This window comes from Ipomoea triloba, chromosome 4, assembly GCF_003576645.1.
Source record: "Ipomoea triloba cultivar NCNSP0323 chromosome 4, ASM357664v1".
Classification (NCBI taxonomy): Eukaryota; Viridiplantae; Streptophyta; class Magnoliopsida; order Solanales; family Convolvulaceae; genus Ipomoea; species Ipomoea triloba.
The window spans coordinates 3,688,598-3,703,958 of NC_044919.1; the positions used below are offsets into that span (position 1 = coordinate 3,688,598).

General features: G+C 35.8%; 2 protein-coding genes across 2 annotated transcripts; both read right to left on the reverse strand.

Moving 5' to 3' along the window:
* Nucleotides 1-3,722: 3,722 nt before the first annotated feature.
* LOC116014803 (putative late blight resistance protein homolog R1B-8) lies at nucleotides 3,723-7,192 on the reverse strand. The gene is made up of 4 exons (XM_031254756.1): nucleotides 6,883-7,192; nucleotides 5,526-6,799; nucleotides 4,524-5,030; nucleotides 3,723-4,100 (listed from the first exon to the last, which is right to left on the reverse strand). The coding sequence occupies exons 1-4, from the start codon at nucleotides 7,190-7,192 to the stop codon at nucleotides 4,017-4,019; spliced, it is 2,175 nt and encodes a 724-aa protein (XP_031110616.1). The 3' UTR covers nucleotides 3,723-4,016.
* A 1,735-nt stretch (nucleotides 7,193-8,927) lies between these two features.
* On the reverse strand, nucleotides 8,928-14,557 carry LOC116017163 (annexin D3-like). Its single transcript, XM_031257692.1, has 6 exons — nucleotides 14,395-14,557; nucleotides 14,092-14,237; nucleotides 11,521-11,757; nucleotides 10,370-10,582; nucleotides 9,570-9,659; nucleotides 8,928-9,267 (listed from the first exon to the last, which is right to left on the reverse strand). The coding sequence occupies exons 1-6, from the start codon at nucleotides 14,468-14,470 to the stop codon at nucleotides 9,061-9,063; spliced, it is 969 nt and encodes a 322-aa protein (XP_031113552.1). The 5' UTR covers nucleotides 14,471-14,557; the 3' UTR covers nucleotides 8,928-9,060.
* Nucleotides 14,558-15,361: the final 804 nt, after the last annotated feature.

The following is a 15,361-nucleotide window of genomic DNA, read 5'->3' on the forward strand; positions in this document are numbered from 1 at the left end:
AAGGTAACCTCTTGCTCAGATTGCAAAGTTTAGGTATAAACTTGCTCTTTTTGCTTATATACTTTGTGCTTATTGTTGATTGTGCTTCTTGTCATTTGTGCTGCATTCGTAATTCACATATCTGCAAGTGGATTCATTTTACGCTTATTTTGCTTTTGAACGCTTCAATAAGAATAAATCTGCAAATTTAGTTGAGAAAAGCAAGCATAAGGAATCATATCTATAAACTTCTCACACTGCTAAGCATCATATAAATCACGTAGCATGTCACAAAAAGTCAATCTGAAACAATGCATTAAATTTTAAGTGGCCTGCTAATTTTCATTTGTATAGGAATTGCCGGTTGCATTTGTTACATTCAGGTCACGATGGGGGTGCTGTTATAGCCGCTCAATCTCAGCAGCATTCAAATCCCCTACTTTGGATCACTGAAATGGCTCCAGCCAAGGGATGTGCGGGCTTTGGCGAAATTTAGCAATTCCGTATAGGATCTTGCCACTTTATGAGATTGTAATACTTGTTGCGGTGGTGTTTCTCACTCTTTTCTTTGCTATACCAGTTACAGCAGTTCAAGGAATCGCCAAATATGAAAGACTGAGCTAGCAAATGGTTTCCACCCGTAAAGGCTCTGGAGTTGATGTACGAAAGTTCTTCTATTAATCACTTGAAATTAAATGTTCTTTTTGAACATTATATTATTAGTACGTAACTTAACATTATTAGAGATTTAGAGTTGTTTCCACATATATCTTGACCAATGGCCTGTCCGGATTTTCTTTGGAGATTCTTCAGCCCGGATTACTTATTTGGGATGCTATAAAGCCATCCACGTGGGATCGCGGGAAGGAAAGAAATCCATATCTCTATTCTTTACCTTATTACCGGATAATTCCTTTTGTTGCTCTCTCTACACTTATTGGCATTATTGTATATGCAGTCGTCTCACCGCTGCTTAGCTTCTTCCATTTCTGGTTGGCTATGTTGTCGTCACCAACCAGGTGAAGTTCCAATTCTTAAATCTAGTTTAAACACACCGGCTTTTTGTGTTTTTTACTTTGTTCTCTAACGGTTTGGGGCTTCCATGAAAGACTTTTCTCCTTAAATAGACATTATAGTAATCTGCCCCAAACATCCCGTGATTACAAATACTTTGATAAACTTTTTGTTCAACGGTAATGCTTCTACGAGCAGTAACGAATGTGATAAATAGATGGTGGTATGCGTGTTACAGATTGAAGACGTGTATATAACACACGGACAGTTCTGGCCATGCATTCATCACTACATTATTGTTGCACTCGTCATCATGCAAATTACTATGATTGGTCTTTTTGGACTCAAATCGAAGCCTTCAGCTTCCTTTGCCACAATACCGCTCATGATTCTCACTTTGTTCTTTAACGAGTACTGTAAGATTAGGTTCTATCCTAGCTTTCGCCATCTCTCTGTACAGGTAAGATTACATTTTTCTTTTCTTCCCCTTTTTGGTTGACCAGATGGAGAATAGTATATTAACCAATTAGCAAATATAGTTAAATGGCATGTAAATCATACCTGCATTCATCCTTGTACATGTTCTCCATTTTTAGATGGAATTCTGGCTTTAACTGCAGAACATAAGACAAAACAAAAACGCTGTGGATTATTTGGCCTTACTGGCAATATAGGGTGTTAAATCTCGGGGTAACTCAGCCAAGATGACTAAGGATACAAACTTGTAACCACAAGGTCACGAGTTCAAATCTCAGCCTTCTTGGTTTGAGCCGATCAGCTATGGACAACTTAGACTGGTTTACTTCTTTGTGATCCGGCTAAGGTCACTAGCTAGGCTGGGTTTATCCAATGCACACCTTCGGGTAGTGGCTATAGGTTGCCCTCATCACCCCCCAAAAAAAGGGGTGTTAAATCTGCATGACTCTGGGGCCAATCCCATTCAAGTTGGTCAGACTGTTAACTTAGTAACTACAAGGGTACAAGTTTGACTCTTCATGGAAGTCCCTTATTGGTTTTCTTGGTTTGAGTCTGTTAGTTATGAGCAACTTAGGCTGGTTTACCTCTGCTCCTTATAATCTTTTGCCTGCTAAGGTCACAAGGCAGGATTTACCTAGTGCACGCTTTTGAGTAGTAGTTGTGTGTTTCCCTGGTCATAAAAGAAAAATAAAAATCTGCTTGACTGTTTTCAGTTGTTCCAAACAAGATGAGGTTTTATTCAACTTAGATATTCTTGTGCTTTGATTGTCAGGATGCCACGACGAATGATGAACTCGACCAGAAGGATGGTGTGATGGAGGAAAATGTAAGAAACGCACTTGACGCGTATTCTCCTCCATGTCTGCTGCCCATGGGGTTTGAAGTGCCAGAATCGGGCTCGATGGCACTGTCAGGCTCAACACAGACATTACTACCCTGAAAATGCATGCCTATATAGACTGTTTACACTTTCCTGTCCCAATATTCTGCCATGGGGCCTAGAAAAGACGGCGACGACTCCACTTTTTGGAGGATTTTCTGTGTTTTGAGTGATTAGTACTTGCAAAGTTTGCTTCATATTTATGTAATCATCATCACAAAGGATGGCAGGCAGGTAGCCTCAAAAGGATCATCTGAGTGCTAAACCTGCAAAAACACAGACAGGGAGCTTCATTAATAAAACCTTGCTGCTAGTCAATTCAGCATATATACTTGTAAATACACATATTTTGTTGATTGAGTATTCCCGTTGGAAGACTATCCTGACCAAGCTGAAAAAGGTGGTGGAAGTAAAAAGATCTGAGAGGACAATTGTGTAAATTCCCCCTAGACATTGTCTGTTATAACCGCCCAAACTCGCCAATATAAGATCGTCTCTTTCCTTACTCAGATTGTAATTTTTCACCATAAGAATGAAAACCATCAATACAGCTTTCACTTTCTTTTGCTCGTGAGTTCACCGTACTCTGTCAATTCCTGTAAATATTCAGATGAATTGAGTCTTGGTTTAAACCAAAGGGGTGAAGGTACATTGACTCAAGGGCATCTTTATTTGTAGTTAATCGAACGAGATATGATGCCTTTCTTAAGGTACATTGTTTAAGAGTGTCGAGATTTGTCTCATTTAAAAGGTTTTTATTATTTTCTATGCATTTGTCTAAATTTGGAGGAGTGACATGTTACTCTATACAATTTAATATAGAAACGGCTTCCATAGCGATAACATGGGTAATACAATTTTCCGTTGTTAGAAAATATATTTTAAGAGGACTGAGATCTTCCACCAAAAAAAAAAGAAAAGAAAAGAAAGAAAAACAAGAAAGATAGAAAAGAAGAAGAGGGTTGAGATTTGTCGCGCACTCACGCTCAAAGGGTTCTTATCATTTTCTAATTTCTATGCATATTGTAATCCATTTGTCGAAATTTAGAGAGTGACATGCGTTTAAATCTTGATCGAGAGGGGTGAGATTTGTCACACTCAAAGGGTTCTTATCATCATTTTCTAATTTCTATGCATATTGTAATCTATTTGTCGAAATTTGGAGAGTAACATGCGTTTAAATCTTTGTTTTCTTTGAATGAAATTTAAAATTTATAGGAAAGTGTGATTACACGGACCTCATTTCCTCACTTCCCTCGAAGTAGCTTGAGAACCTAAAGCCCGTGTCAAAACATGACGATTTGCTAATTTGCCAACATGACGAACTAAAACGTTCTCAGTAGCAGAATTTAAAGTGGTCAATAACTAAAGCTGAATAAAAATAATCAAGAGAAACATTAACAAAAGTTAAAATTGTACGTCTGTATGTCTTAGCTCTAGGCCGGATGACGTTATTAATACATCTCCATTTAAGTCGGGATAAATTAAAGCCTCGCAGCAAGCAATAATTTTGGTTAAACCGTACCCGTTCTAAGAAAACTTCCCATTACAAGCTAAGCCACAACAAATTAAAGTGCCCAGATCAGATTTATGAGGGAGAAGTGTACTACTATACCCAGCCGAATCATTAACAATGAAAAGCGTTGCATTTTACAAGCTAAGCTAGCTAGCGTCGCGGTACCTGTCCAACATTTCTGATTATCGGAGCCGATCTGACATGGGAACTAAGAGTGAGGGAGCTGCCACCTTGCTGCCAGGAAAAACATATATAATGAGTTGCCAAAAAATTTAACCATTCTTTAATTTTGCATTCCAGACACGGTCATAACCTATATATATCACATCATCAACCCAACCAAAACATACATGTTTCACCTACCAGACCTTTCAATCAATCAATCTTTTTACCACAATATATCTATGTCATTCACATCAATATTGAGAGTCAAATATTGAGAGAACATGTAATTATAGCATCATAGTAAACATTAAACATGTAAAAGGAACTGTTGACTCTTTGTGCTTCAGTAGGTTGAGAAAGTAGCTATGAACAGATACTACATTGTAACAGAGTCAGTAGTACTAAAAAAAAAACATGTAAAAGGAAGTAAAGCATACTAAGGAAAGTGAAATAAAGAAGCCAATAAAGAAAGAGTAAGGGAGGGAGACCAACCTGTGTTGTGTGTTCCAGCGGGATGATAACCATATTTTCGTTTCCATACTCATGTTGCTCTTTTTGAATTTCCTTGGCAGAATCCATCGCAAAAGGAAGACAATAGTTATCCAATTCAATTGACTTCAAATTTAGATTGTCTGCAATCTTAGTTGGAATCGTTACCAGTTCTGTACACCTTTTAAGGACTAGGCGCTCAAGATTTGGAAAATGACAATCACTTGCTTCCCATTGCTTTAGGCCATAAATGGAATCAATTTCTAAATAAATTAGCTGGTCGAAATTCTCCTCCTCCAATAGTTCCCACTTTTCATCAATGCACTTACAGCAGCTTAACCTTAGCACCTTAAGTTTAGACAACTTGCCTAGAATATTAATTGCCTTCCACTCAAATACCAAGTAAGTAAACCTCAATCTCATAAGGTTTTTCAAGCAATCAAGGGGGTCAATATTTGGAATCACAAATGGAGGCCCGATTTCAGGACAACGAAGATGCAGACTCTGGAGCTGGTATGAATAGGCAAGGTTATTAATGCAATCATCACTCCAACCATCTTCACAACATAGAATCTCTACCTTCTTTAGGTATGGAATATTTGTAAATAATTCTTTTGTGCATTGATCAGGAATCAACCCACAAATGCTCTTCAAGTTTTGATGAAAAAATATGGGAAAATCACTCAGAGGGCTGAGACTACGCAAATATTGTAGTTGTGGGAACTCTAAAATGCTCACTTTATAAAAACTACGTGCTGAAAGTGTTTGAAGATTCCAACTACAAAATGGATCTAAAATGATAAAAGGTTCCTTACATGACAATAGGCATCTCAAATGGACAAGATAAGCCCTATCCCTAGGACAATCAATATTATAGAGTACTCTTAATAGGCGGCCAAATTTCGAATCTAAAACTAAAAACAATCTCTTAAAAAGGAAGATGGATCGACAGTTTTTTAAATAATAAAAAGCTGAAGGGGAAAACCATGTTGATTGGATGCTTACCCATCGGTAATCTTTCTGAAGGGAGTTGGTCCAATAGTCATAGACAACATGCAGAAGGTTCTCCTTTTTAGCTTCACTCACACAAAAAGAATGCAATAAATCGTGCATTCTAAATGTCTTTACTTTTCTTCCACAACTACTTGGCTGACTTACAAGAATTAAGTTCCTATCCTTGAGTTCTTGAATGTGCCTTCTAGCCACCGCATCAAAGCTCATATCCTTGGATGCCTTTACAAGTCCTTCAGCAATCCATAACTTTACAATTTCTCTAACATGGATCTCGTAATCTTCTGGAAATATGCTCAAATATAAAAAGCAAGCCTTCAAACTGTGAGGCAAGTGATTGTAACTGGATGAGAGTATCATTGAGCATTCTTCACGAATTGTTGTTGTTGTTGCAGATGAATTTAGAGCTTCTGCGACATTCTTCCACTCATCTAGCGTATGAAGTTTAGAAAATAGACCCGCAACAACAACAATTGCCAAAGGCAATCCTTTGCATTTCTTAACAATCTGTCTCCCAATCATATCGGATTCAGAACTCAGACATTTGCTTATCTTTTCATGAAATAGATTCCAACTCTCACCTTCTTCTAACAATTGCATTTGATGCGAAAAGTCATTGTTAGAGCCTATAATAGTAGCAACCTTTGCAGAGCGAGTAGTCAACAAAACTCGACTGTCATTTCCATTATCCGGAAAGCAAGCTTTGACGGAACCCCAGGCCTCGACACTCCAAATGTCATCTATCACGACAAAGTACCTTTGCTGCATCAGCTTTTGGTACAGTTGTTGTGCTAGCTGATCTTCTTCAGTGCTGCTATCCACTACACAACCCATTGATTTAAGAAGATCTGTGAGCATTTGCAACTTATTATGATATTGTGAGGCAACAACCCAAGCTCGGTTGTCAAAATGGGAGACAACTGATGGATCTTCATAAAGTCGTCTAGCTAAGGTTGTCTTGCCGATACCTCCCATACCTTTAATTGAGACAATTTCCCGTTGCCTTGTTGAATGCTCAATTAACATCTTTTTTACAATCTGGAACTCATTGTCTTTCCCCACCATTATGCTGCTGCTCTGTTGGTGATGGGAGGAATCCCCCACCCTCGCCATCATCATCACATCACTACAACTAGATGTGGTAGAAGCGGCAACTACTGTATTTGTTGTTTTCCTTCCAATTCCAATTCCTTGCAAGGCGGCTGCGGCATACTCCATCTTCACTTTGGATAACTCTTTGTGGATGGCATCAATGTCTCTTATTGCTTCTTCCAAAATACAACCAAGTTTGAATGAATCCCAACTTCTATGGGCATCAGTAGTTTCCCTTGTGGTTTTTCCACAAAAAGACCTGCTATTCCTGCAAGTAACTCTTTATGTTCCTCTATCTCATGAAGATGTACGATTTGGAATTCAATTTCATTTTCCACTCGGAAAGCCACATCTCTGAGCTTAGTTTCCAAGTCTTTAATGGCTTGAATACCATCCATTCTGTTCTCATCGAACAGCTCTATCAAGAAACCAAGCTTGTGGTGGAGAGATTGGATCAAGTCTTCATTGCCAGGGATGAGTCCCTTTTGTTGTACGATTGGGCGAGGTTGAGGTTGCAAGAACTCAAGCTCAACAGTTCTCACAAGAGAGTTTACAGCTACACAAGCCATTGAGTTCAATTTGCTCTCTGATCTGATCTGATCTGATCTTCTTCTCACTTAGTATGTGTGTGAATGTGTGATAGACGAAAAGCATTTTTAATGGGAATTGCCTTATGGATCTAGGTGCCATAATTGCAAGATAGACGAATTAAAAACTCTGCAACCTGCAAAAGCATTTTTAATTGCAAGAGGGCAGTATTTTATGTTAAAAACTCTGCAACCTGTAAAGATTAATAATGACAACATTATTGTAAATATATATTGTTTAATGTTAGGTGGGAATCTTACAGCTACCGCAAATCTCTCTCTCTTTATATTTTTATTTTATTTTATTGTGCATGTGTTCATTCAAAGCCAAGTACATCTAAATCGGAGATGGAGGACAACTAAGTCACAACTTCAAAAAATAATTATTGCCACCCCATTACTAAAACCAACAATTTTTTTTAAGTGTTATTGACTCTATTACATTGTAATATTTGTTCATCTATACTTTTTCAACATGTTGAAGCATAAAGAGTCAACAACGCTTCTACTGAGACTCAATCTCATGAGAGTCATTACATGTCATTTGAGCACAAGGTGCTAAAACCAACAACTTTTATTATATACGATATGAAATTTGAAACGTTCAAGATGATATGTGAAAATAATTAAGACTTATAAATATTCAAAAAATTTTAGACTGTTGTAGAATCTTTTAAATTTTTATCAATTTTGTACGAGTATATAAAAATACGTAGAACAAATATTTATAGGCTTTTAAAAACAATTTATATCAAAAAATTTAAAAATCATTTAAAGTTTGATGGGATATTATGGAATAGGTGTATAATGAAATATGAAAAGTTATGTAATTGTTATTGACCATTAAATTAGTATGATGATGAAGTTAGCTAGTATTGACCATGGGGTTAGTATACCATGGAGTTAGTATGGTGATGATGTGTGTAATGAGTTAATGACCATTGAGTTAGTGTGTATTGATCAGCTTGTATAAATAGGCTACTCATTCTAGCCTAAAAAAAATAACAAAAAAAAAAAAAAAAACATTCAATTACAAGCTAATACAAAGTTAATTCTTTCCTCTATTTATTCTGTTTTAGCTAATACCAAGCTAATTATACTGAAAATAAACATTTATCCATGATTCGTAGTATAATTTGACAATGTGTGGGCTATACTAAGGCGCATGAGTGCATGACAAGTGGTCTAAATATGTGGCGAGATTTGGGATATGCCCAAGACTCCCACTCCAATAGTTATTGTGTGGACCGTGGTAAAAAAAACGACATCCTATTACGTAAATTTTTTTACCCAACCCGATGCAATATACATTTTTATAATCTATAGTGTACATTATTCTAACACATAAAATGCATTATTCTAACATATAATATATATTATCTTATCCCAAAAGTTTCATTATTCTAACTCATAATGTATATTATTCTAATTCTAATACATAATATACATTATTATAACAAATAATGTATGTTATTCTAATTCATAATGTACATTATTCTAACTCTTAAAATTCAACGACGTCGTTTTGGACCGTAGTTCACGCAATAATGTGCCTCCCAACTCTCAGCCGATAACATTAAGGTTAAGGATTCAAGCCCTAAACATATCTTTGTATACCTTTGAAGAGAATACTGTTGCAATGCATTAAGAAAGTGCTAAAGAAAAAGAGAAGTGTCTTCCCCAGAAATTTTGTTTTTGCTCTAGACAGTACGTATATATAGAATTAGGTCAGAATAGCTTATAAGAAATGCTCACAGCATATGGTAGAAAGAGGATATTGTAGTTCAAGAAATGTTGATAAACTATATATCAGAGTCAACTACCATCTTCAAAGTGGCAAATGCAGAAAACTAGACTTCAACACCAAGGAGGGCCATCAAGAAATCTCTGTAGTCCCCTGATGTGTCATCTGCAACAGCTTGATCAAGACTGGAAGATGTGGTTATCTTCTCATATTCCCCTCTAACTTCTGCCAGATCAATCTCAGCTCGAGTTACAATGGCTCGGGTGAGCGAATCCTCATTCGTTCCTAGCCCGAGCACCGAGGCTCTCACAACCTGGAAAATGAAACAGCAAAGTCTATTCGAGCCAGCAAACGAGAATAAAAAGTGATATATGTTTTATACATATGAGCAAAAATATGGTACAAGTTCACTTCAACAGAGCAGAAAGAATTGAGCCAAATAGTCACGATTGGTGGGGGACTTGGAGAGATCAGAGATCAGTTCAAGACAGGAGAATTCGTTTAATGTTCCAACTTCTGAATATCAGATTTTAGAGCATATTTGTTTTAGACAGAACAGGCAGAGTATAGAAAAAGAAAGTGAAATAAAGTAATCAGTTTACTGCTTTTTGTTACCTCAGCAAAATGTTTCACTGGGGAGTCAATGCACCAGATGGCTAACTTCAAGATAGATTCCAAAGGGCCTTCGCCACAGCTCTTAATATGCTGCATTATTAGGTAAGGATTAAAAGACAAATATATATATATATATATATATATATATATATATATATATAGAAATGGTTCCCATTGTCTCAGGTGCAGTTGTGCGGTTAAACCTTGTCTAAATCAAGGTCCAGAGTTAACAGTGATTAAAAAAATGTGTCGTGGTAATTTGGTCGTTTTGCATTTAAGTCAAATCTAAGGTAAGTGGTTTTTGTACTGTGTGACTTAAGGTGCGTCAAGTGTTAAAAAGTTATGTACGTCCATCTAAAACTTTAGGTACGCAATTTTCCTTCTTAAAGTGCGTGGTTTGTGTGCTTAAAGTTAGTTAGTTGTTACTTAAGGTGCGTCGGCTTAAAGCTTTAGGTGCGTGGTTTTTCTTCTTAAAGTGTATATTTAAGGTGCATCATTTTAAAACTTTAGGTGCGTGGTTTTATTAAGGTGATTTGTTTATGTACTTAAGGTGCGTAGTTTATGTACTTAATGTGCGTAATTTATGTACTTAATGTGCGTCATTGTTTTTATACTTAAGGTGTGTGATTTGTATACTTAAAATGCGTCATTTTAATACTTAAGGTGCATCTTTTCGAGTTAACCGAACGAAAGAAGGTTCCTGCACCAGAACTCATCTCTATATATATAGAGAGAGAATCAAGAAATAATCCTAGCTCCTGAGAGCACTCGTTAAATAATTGGTGGTTCAAAAAACTAACCTGATCAATGGAATATTGATAGTTTTGTTGGTAGCACAAAAAAGATGCCCTAAGCTGAAAAACATTCCTCACACTGAGTATAAAAATTACATCATCATTGTCCAGTTGTTGTGTTTGGATGGCTTCGTGAAGCTTAGCAGCATCTAGATTTGCAGTAGGAATATCCACCACCTCTTTGTCATACCTGTACGAACTTACCAAACCAACCAGAACCTGTCCAACATAGCCACAGCTTGTCACACAAAGCTAAAATGAATATAATGAACACATCGTTAGATGTTCTAGTACAGATCAAAGGTTTTTTTTCAAGGATGTGGAGGACAAGAGTATCAAATTTTTTGAAGAGATATATATTATCAGAAGATTGTGGTACATTTGAAAATTTGGTACCGGGAGATGTCAATATGTCATATGTTCCTCACTAGATACATAAATACCCCTTAAAAGCTTTGATAATATTTCAAAATGGCATTCGGTAACATGCAATAAAGAACATTGTTTTCAATAAAATTATCTACAATAGGGCTGTGAAAGTGGGCCGAAGCCTGCGGACTGGCCCACATTTATCCCACGGTGGGACGTGTTAAGACTACATAAAAGATAACCCGTGAAATAGCAAAACTAACAAGCTTGACCTGCTAAGACCTGTAGCCCACGTGGGCCAAGTCCCTATTTTAAAAAAATTAAACATACATATGATACATAGGAAGGCAGTATATGCTGCATTGCTTTGTAACACACCTACACTGACACACACACATAACATTTTACATAATATATTCTTTTTTTAATTTTTAACACGAAAAAATTAATATTATTTATAGACTTTACTTTTTTAAAAACTTTGAATTAATATTAATTTTTGTTAGACTATAAAGTTGAATTGCAAATTTGCAATGTTAGTATTTGTAGACTATATATACTTATGTTTTTGAACTTTAAATTCCAAAAAAAAAATAAAAAAATCACAGGCCCGCTGGACTCGCAAACCTGTGTGGGGCGGGCTAGAGTTGCATGAACCCTAGCCCGCGAGCCGACTTGCAAAATCCGCCAGAAATTAAGTTCACGGTGGGGCGGGCCGGCACGCTTTTACAGTACTATTCTACAGGAAGTTGTAAGTAACAAAAAATTGAGTGTTTTTATGGGTTTACCTTGTTCAAGGGCGAAGGGATGCTTTCCATGATGTCTTCTTCGATTGAGCAATCAAAAAGAAAGCAGTATGCACGCCTTACATCAACCAGATGGTGAGGGGATGAAGCACAGGCTATCTCCACAATTACTTGTAATTCTTCTATGCTTTCATTGACTTCCTTCATGGACTTCAAAGCCTTATTTACCAGCCTTGCATCTCTTTCAGGAGGGTCATATGTCCACAGAATCACAGCTTCCTGTTACTCACCAAAAATTTAGAAAGTCGGGGAATAGCATCCTCTTATAAGTACATTATTGCATCATACATTTATGGCATGTTTGGTTGGATGTAGTTTGGGAGGAATTGCAATTCATTGAATTGCAATTCAGTGAATTCCCAAACTACAGTGTTTGGTTGGAGGCAATTCCCTCCAAATGATGAATTGCAATTCATGGGGTACCCCCCATGAATTGCAATTCGGTGGAGAGGAGGGGCAATTTGTTTGTGTAAAGACAATTTTGCCCCTCCTCCCATACCCTTTGTCATTTTTTTAATTTATTATTATTATTATTATTATTTTGAATAATTATTATTATTATTATTTTGAAAGAATTATTATTATTATTATTTGAATGAATTATTATAATTATACTTATTATTATTATTTTAAAGAATTATTATTATTATTATTATTATTATTATTATTATTATTATTATTATTATTACTATTACTACTACTACAACATAAGGGCATTTTAGTCATTTTGTCACCTCTTACTTTTCAATTCCCTGTACTCCTATTTCTGCATACCATTGCAATTCCACCGAATTACAATTCTTTTCCACCCTAATTCCCTCCTCCCAACCAAACGCCCTGTTATATTCTTCTTTCAAAAAGTTAGGCTACGGTTACTAACCTGAGAAATTTTCTATTTTATGAAGACACAGGAATAAAGTTTAATTGTTCTGATGAACCAAAAATATAATTTTAGTAGATCCTAATTTTATTTTGAGTGAAGGTATTTTTCCGAAATCCAAGTCTAGCCAATTTTCATAGATATTTGGGAAAATATAAGTCTTTGAAAATATTCTATTTCCACTAAACAACAAAAGAACAAGTGGAGGAATGACCATGCATCGTGACAATCTTTTAAGGCAAATGCACGGGTAAAATTAAGAAGTCAACGGGGAGAATGAATTCTCTCACAAATCAAATTCAGCTAAGCTGAGGAAGAGGCAAATCTAGCCAAGGCGTGGCTGACCTAGTGAATTAAAGGGGATGACTTTGCAAATCAGGAAGGAAGAGGTTGACGCTGATCGACGTAGCAATTGATTTAAGGAAAAGGAGGATGACCTCTTATAATTGAGAAGAGGATGACCCTGGAGAAATAATTTGAAGGATTGCCATAAAGGGGAAGAGTGGATTAGGAGGATAAGAAGAATTGTAGAAGTAGTGCTAGATTGACACTTGTTTATTATTGTATCTGAGTGATTGAAAACAGCGAAATTCTCCCCTTAACTGAAAGGAGAATGGTGGATTAGGAGGATTACAATCACCTCCGAGCCACTTTACATCCTTGTGTCTCCTTACTTGCACAGCCATTTATTTTTTATATTATTATTCTTATCATCTTGAATTTTGTGGTATCACATGTGCATGCAAGATGAGACTCCTTATTTGACTTATCTTATATACTCTTGCATAATTATTTCGTAACCCATTTCATACTGCTTGCATTTACTCATTTGGGTTCTATAGTTCCCACGTTTGCATATTAACCAAAATTTACATGCTTATTATTTGAGCTATTTCAAAAGTTTCCAACATATTGCATGTGAAAGAACTCTTAAATTTTTACGTGGTTTTAATTATGACACATTACTTACTTATATTCCGTTGTGCACCCTAAGTTGACTATTTATTTAATCTTGTTACTTGGAGTTGAAATTACCAAAGTTTTATTAATTTTTAAATTGCTAGAAAAGTATATTCAACCCCTCTAGTTAGACTTTTCCCACCTAATCAGAACCAATAATCGGGAATTTGGAGAAAGAAAAACAAAGAATACATTCACTTGTACATTTCTAATTGCTCCAATTTGAAAAGCAAAATCTGGAAAAGTTAAACTAGAGAAAAGAGTCTTATAAGTTGACACGTATTAATGCAATAGTTCCTCCAAAAAGGTTGAATCCCCAACCCTAATGGCTTCCCCGCCCGATCCGACAAATTCCCATAAGAACTTACAAAACATACCATTCAACTGACAAGAAGACATGCAGCTAGAACCTAATACATATTTAAACTAGTCCATCCATTTTCATAAAATTGTAATTCCTCATTTCTACTCTTTCAAATGTGTGCATCAAAATGCATTTAGGCTGAGCTATAAACTTCTCGAAAATAACCCAAAACTATTCAAAGGAACCTACGTACAATCAGCACCCTAGTAAGTTAATGTCCTTAGATTGGACCTTTAGAATTAAAATTGATTGTTCCCAAAAATGAGTAACTATAGTCAACCAATTCAATATAAAGAGAAAAATGTTAGTCCAAATAGCATTTCTGAGATAAGAAAAGAACCAAGGATACCATGAAATCACCAGATAACTCTGAGCGGAGATCATCAATAAGGGATTTGTTGTAAAGCTGCTGATAGGCTTCTCTGATATCCTTCCTTTGGCTTGCATTTCTGTGCCCCAAAACCCTTATGATTTCTTTCTCCTCAGTTCCCAGTCCTAAACAAGGACACCACACTAATTTCCATGTGTCTATACTTTATTCCAAAGGTAAGCATTAAAAAGAAAGAATTTCTGTAATGATCCATGCTTCAATCCTATGAAACCGAAGTAAAAAAAAAAAATTGTAAGAAAAGCAGAGAAAAATGGAGGAGACCTTTGAATGCTTTCATGAGCGTTTCGCAGTCTTGTGTTGGAGAAGGAATGAGTTCTGGTAGCCTAAGTGTAGCCATTTTCGCTTTCTTCGTTCTGATCTTCCTCTTTGCTTCTTTGCTCTTCCGTTGTGTTGTCTATGGAAAAAGGAGATGAAAATAGAGAGGTTTCGGCTTCAGTTTCTGCTTTTTCGGTGAGCGGTTTCTTTTATAAAATAAAAAATAAAAAAAATTGAGCGGTTTCTTCATTGAATTGCTCTGCTGCCCCTGTATTTTGGTTGGAATAAAACCCCTACAGGGACTGTTACTCCTCAAGTCCTTTTAAGTTTTGACTCTTTTACTGCAAATATTAATTTCATTGTTTTTTTTTTTTTTGAGTACTAATGACTCTGTTACAATGTAATATCTATTCATAGCTACTTTCTCAATCTACTGAAGCACAAAGAGTCACTCCAATCATCCATGTGAGAGTGTAAACCGGGATACCGGATGCCACTAGATCACAAGGTCTTTGGCAATTTCATTGATTTGCTGCGTTTGAAATAATAATAATAATAATATTATTATTATTATTTTTAAAAATAAAAATATTCATGTTTAAAAATTTATTTTAACACACTAGAATTATACTTTTAAAAAAACTAGGCTAAAGTGTCATATATCACCACGAACTATATTTCATAATTCATGCTGCACCCTGAACTTTCATATCGTATATATTGAGCCACAAACCAAAAAATTAAAATTCACCCAGAACTTTAGCAGGTTTCCCTGTCTTCCTGTTGACATGGCGTACGTTTCCCACTGATGTGACATTTCTTTTAACCTTATGTGTCAATGTAAGTATTTACATATTAAAAATTAAAATTAAAAAAAGAATGCATTATGAAAATAAAGCATTTCTATAAATTTGAAAAATTGAAAAAATACTAAACAAAAAATTAGCCAAAAAATATAAATTCTACAAAAAAA

Coding starts and splice junctions, on each gene's coding strand:
- LOC116014803 (XM_031254756.1), bottom strand. CDS start 7,192: ATGGCTTGTGTAGCTGTAAACTCTCTTGTGAGAACTGTTGAGCTTGAG. Junction 6,800..6,882: donor GTTACTTGCAGGAATAGCAG/GTCTTTTTGTGG, acceptor GTATTTTGGAAG/AAGCAATAAGAGACATTGAT. Junction 5,031..5,525: donor TTCAGAAAGATTACCGATGG/GTAAGCATCCAA, acceptor TATTCATACCAG/CTCCAGAGTCTGCATCTTCG.
- LOC116017163 (XM_031257692.1), bottom strand. CDS start 14,470: ATGGCTACACTTAGGCTACCAGAACTCATTCCTTCTCCAACACAAGAC. Junction 9,660..10,369: donor ATCAATATTCCATTGATCAG/GTTAGTTTTTTG, acceptor CTAATAATGCAG/CATATTAAGAGCTGTGGCGA. Junction 9,268..9,569: donor CAGTGAAACATTTTGCTGAG/GTAACAAAAAGC, acceptor TTCATTTTCCAG/GTTGTGAGAGCCTCGGTGCT.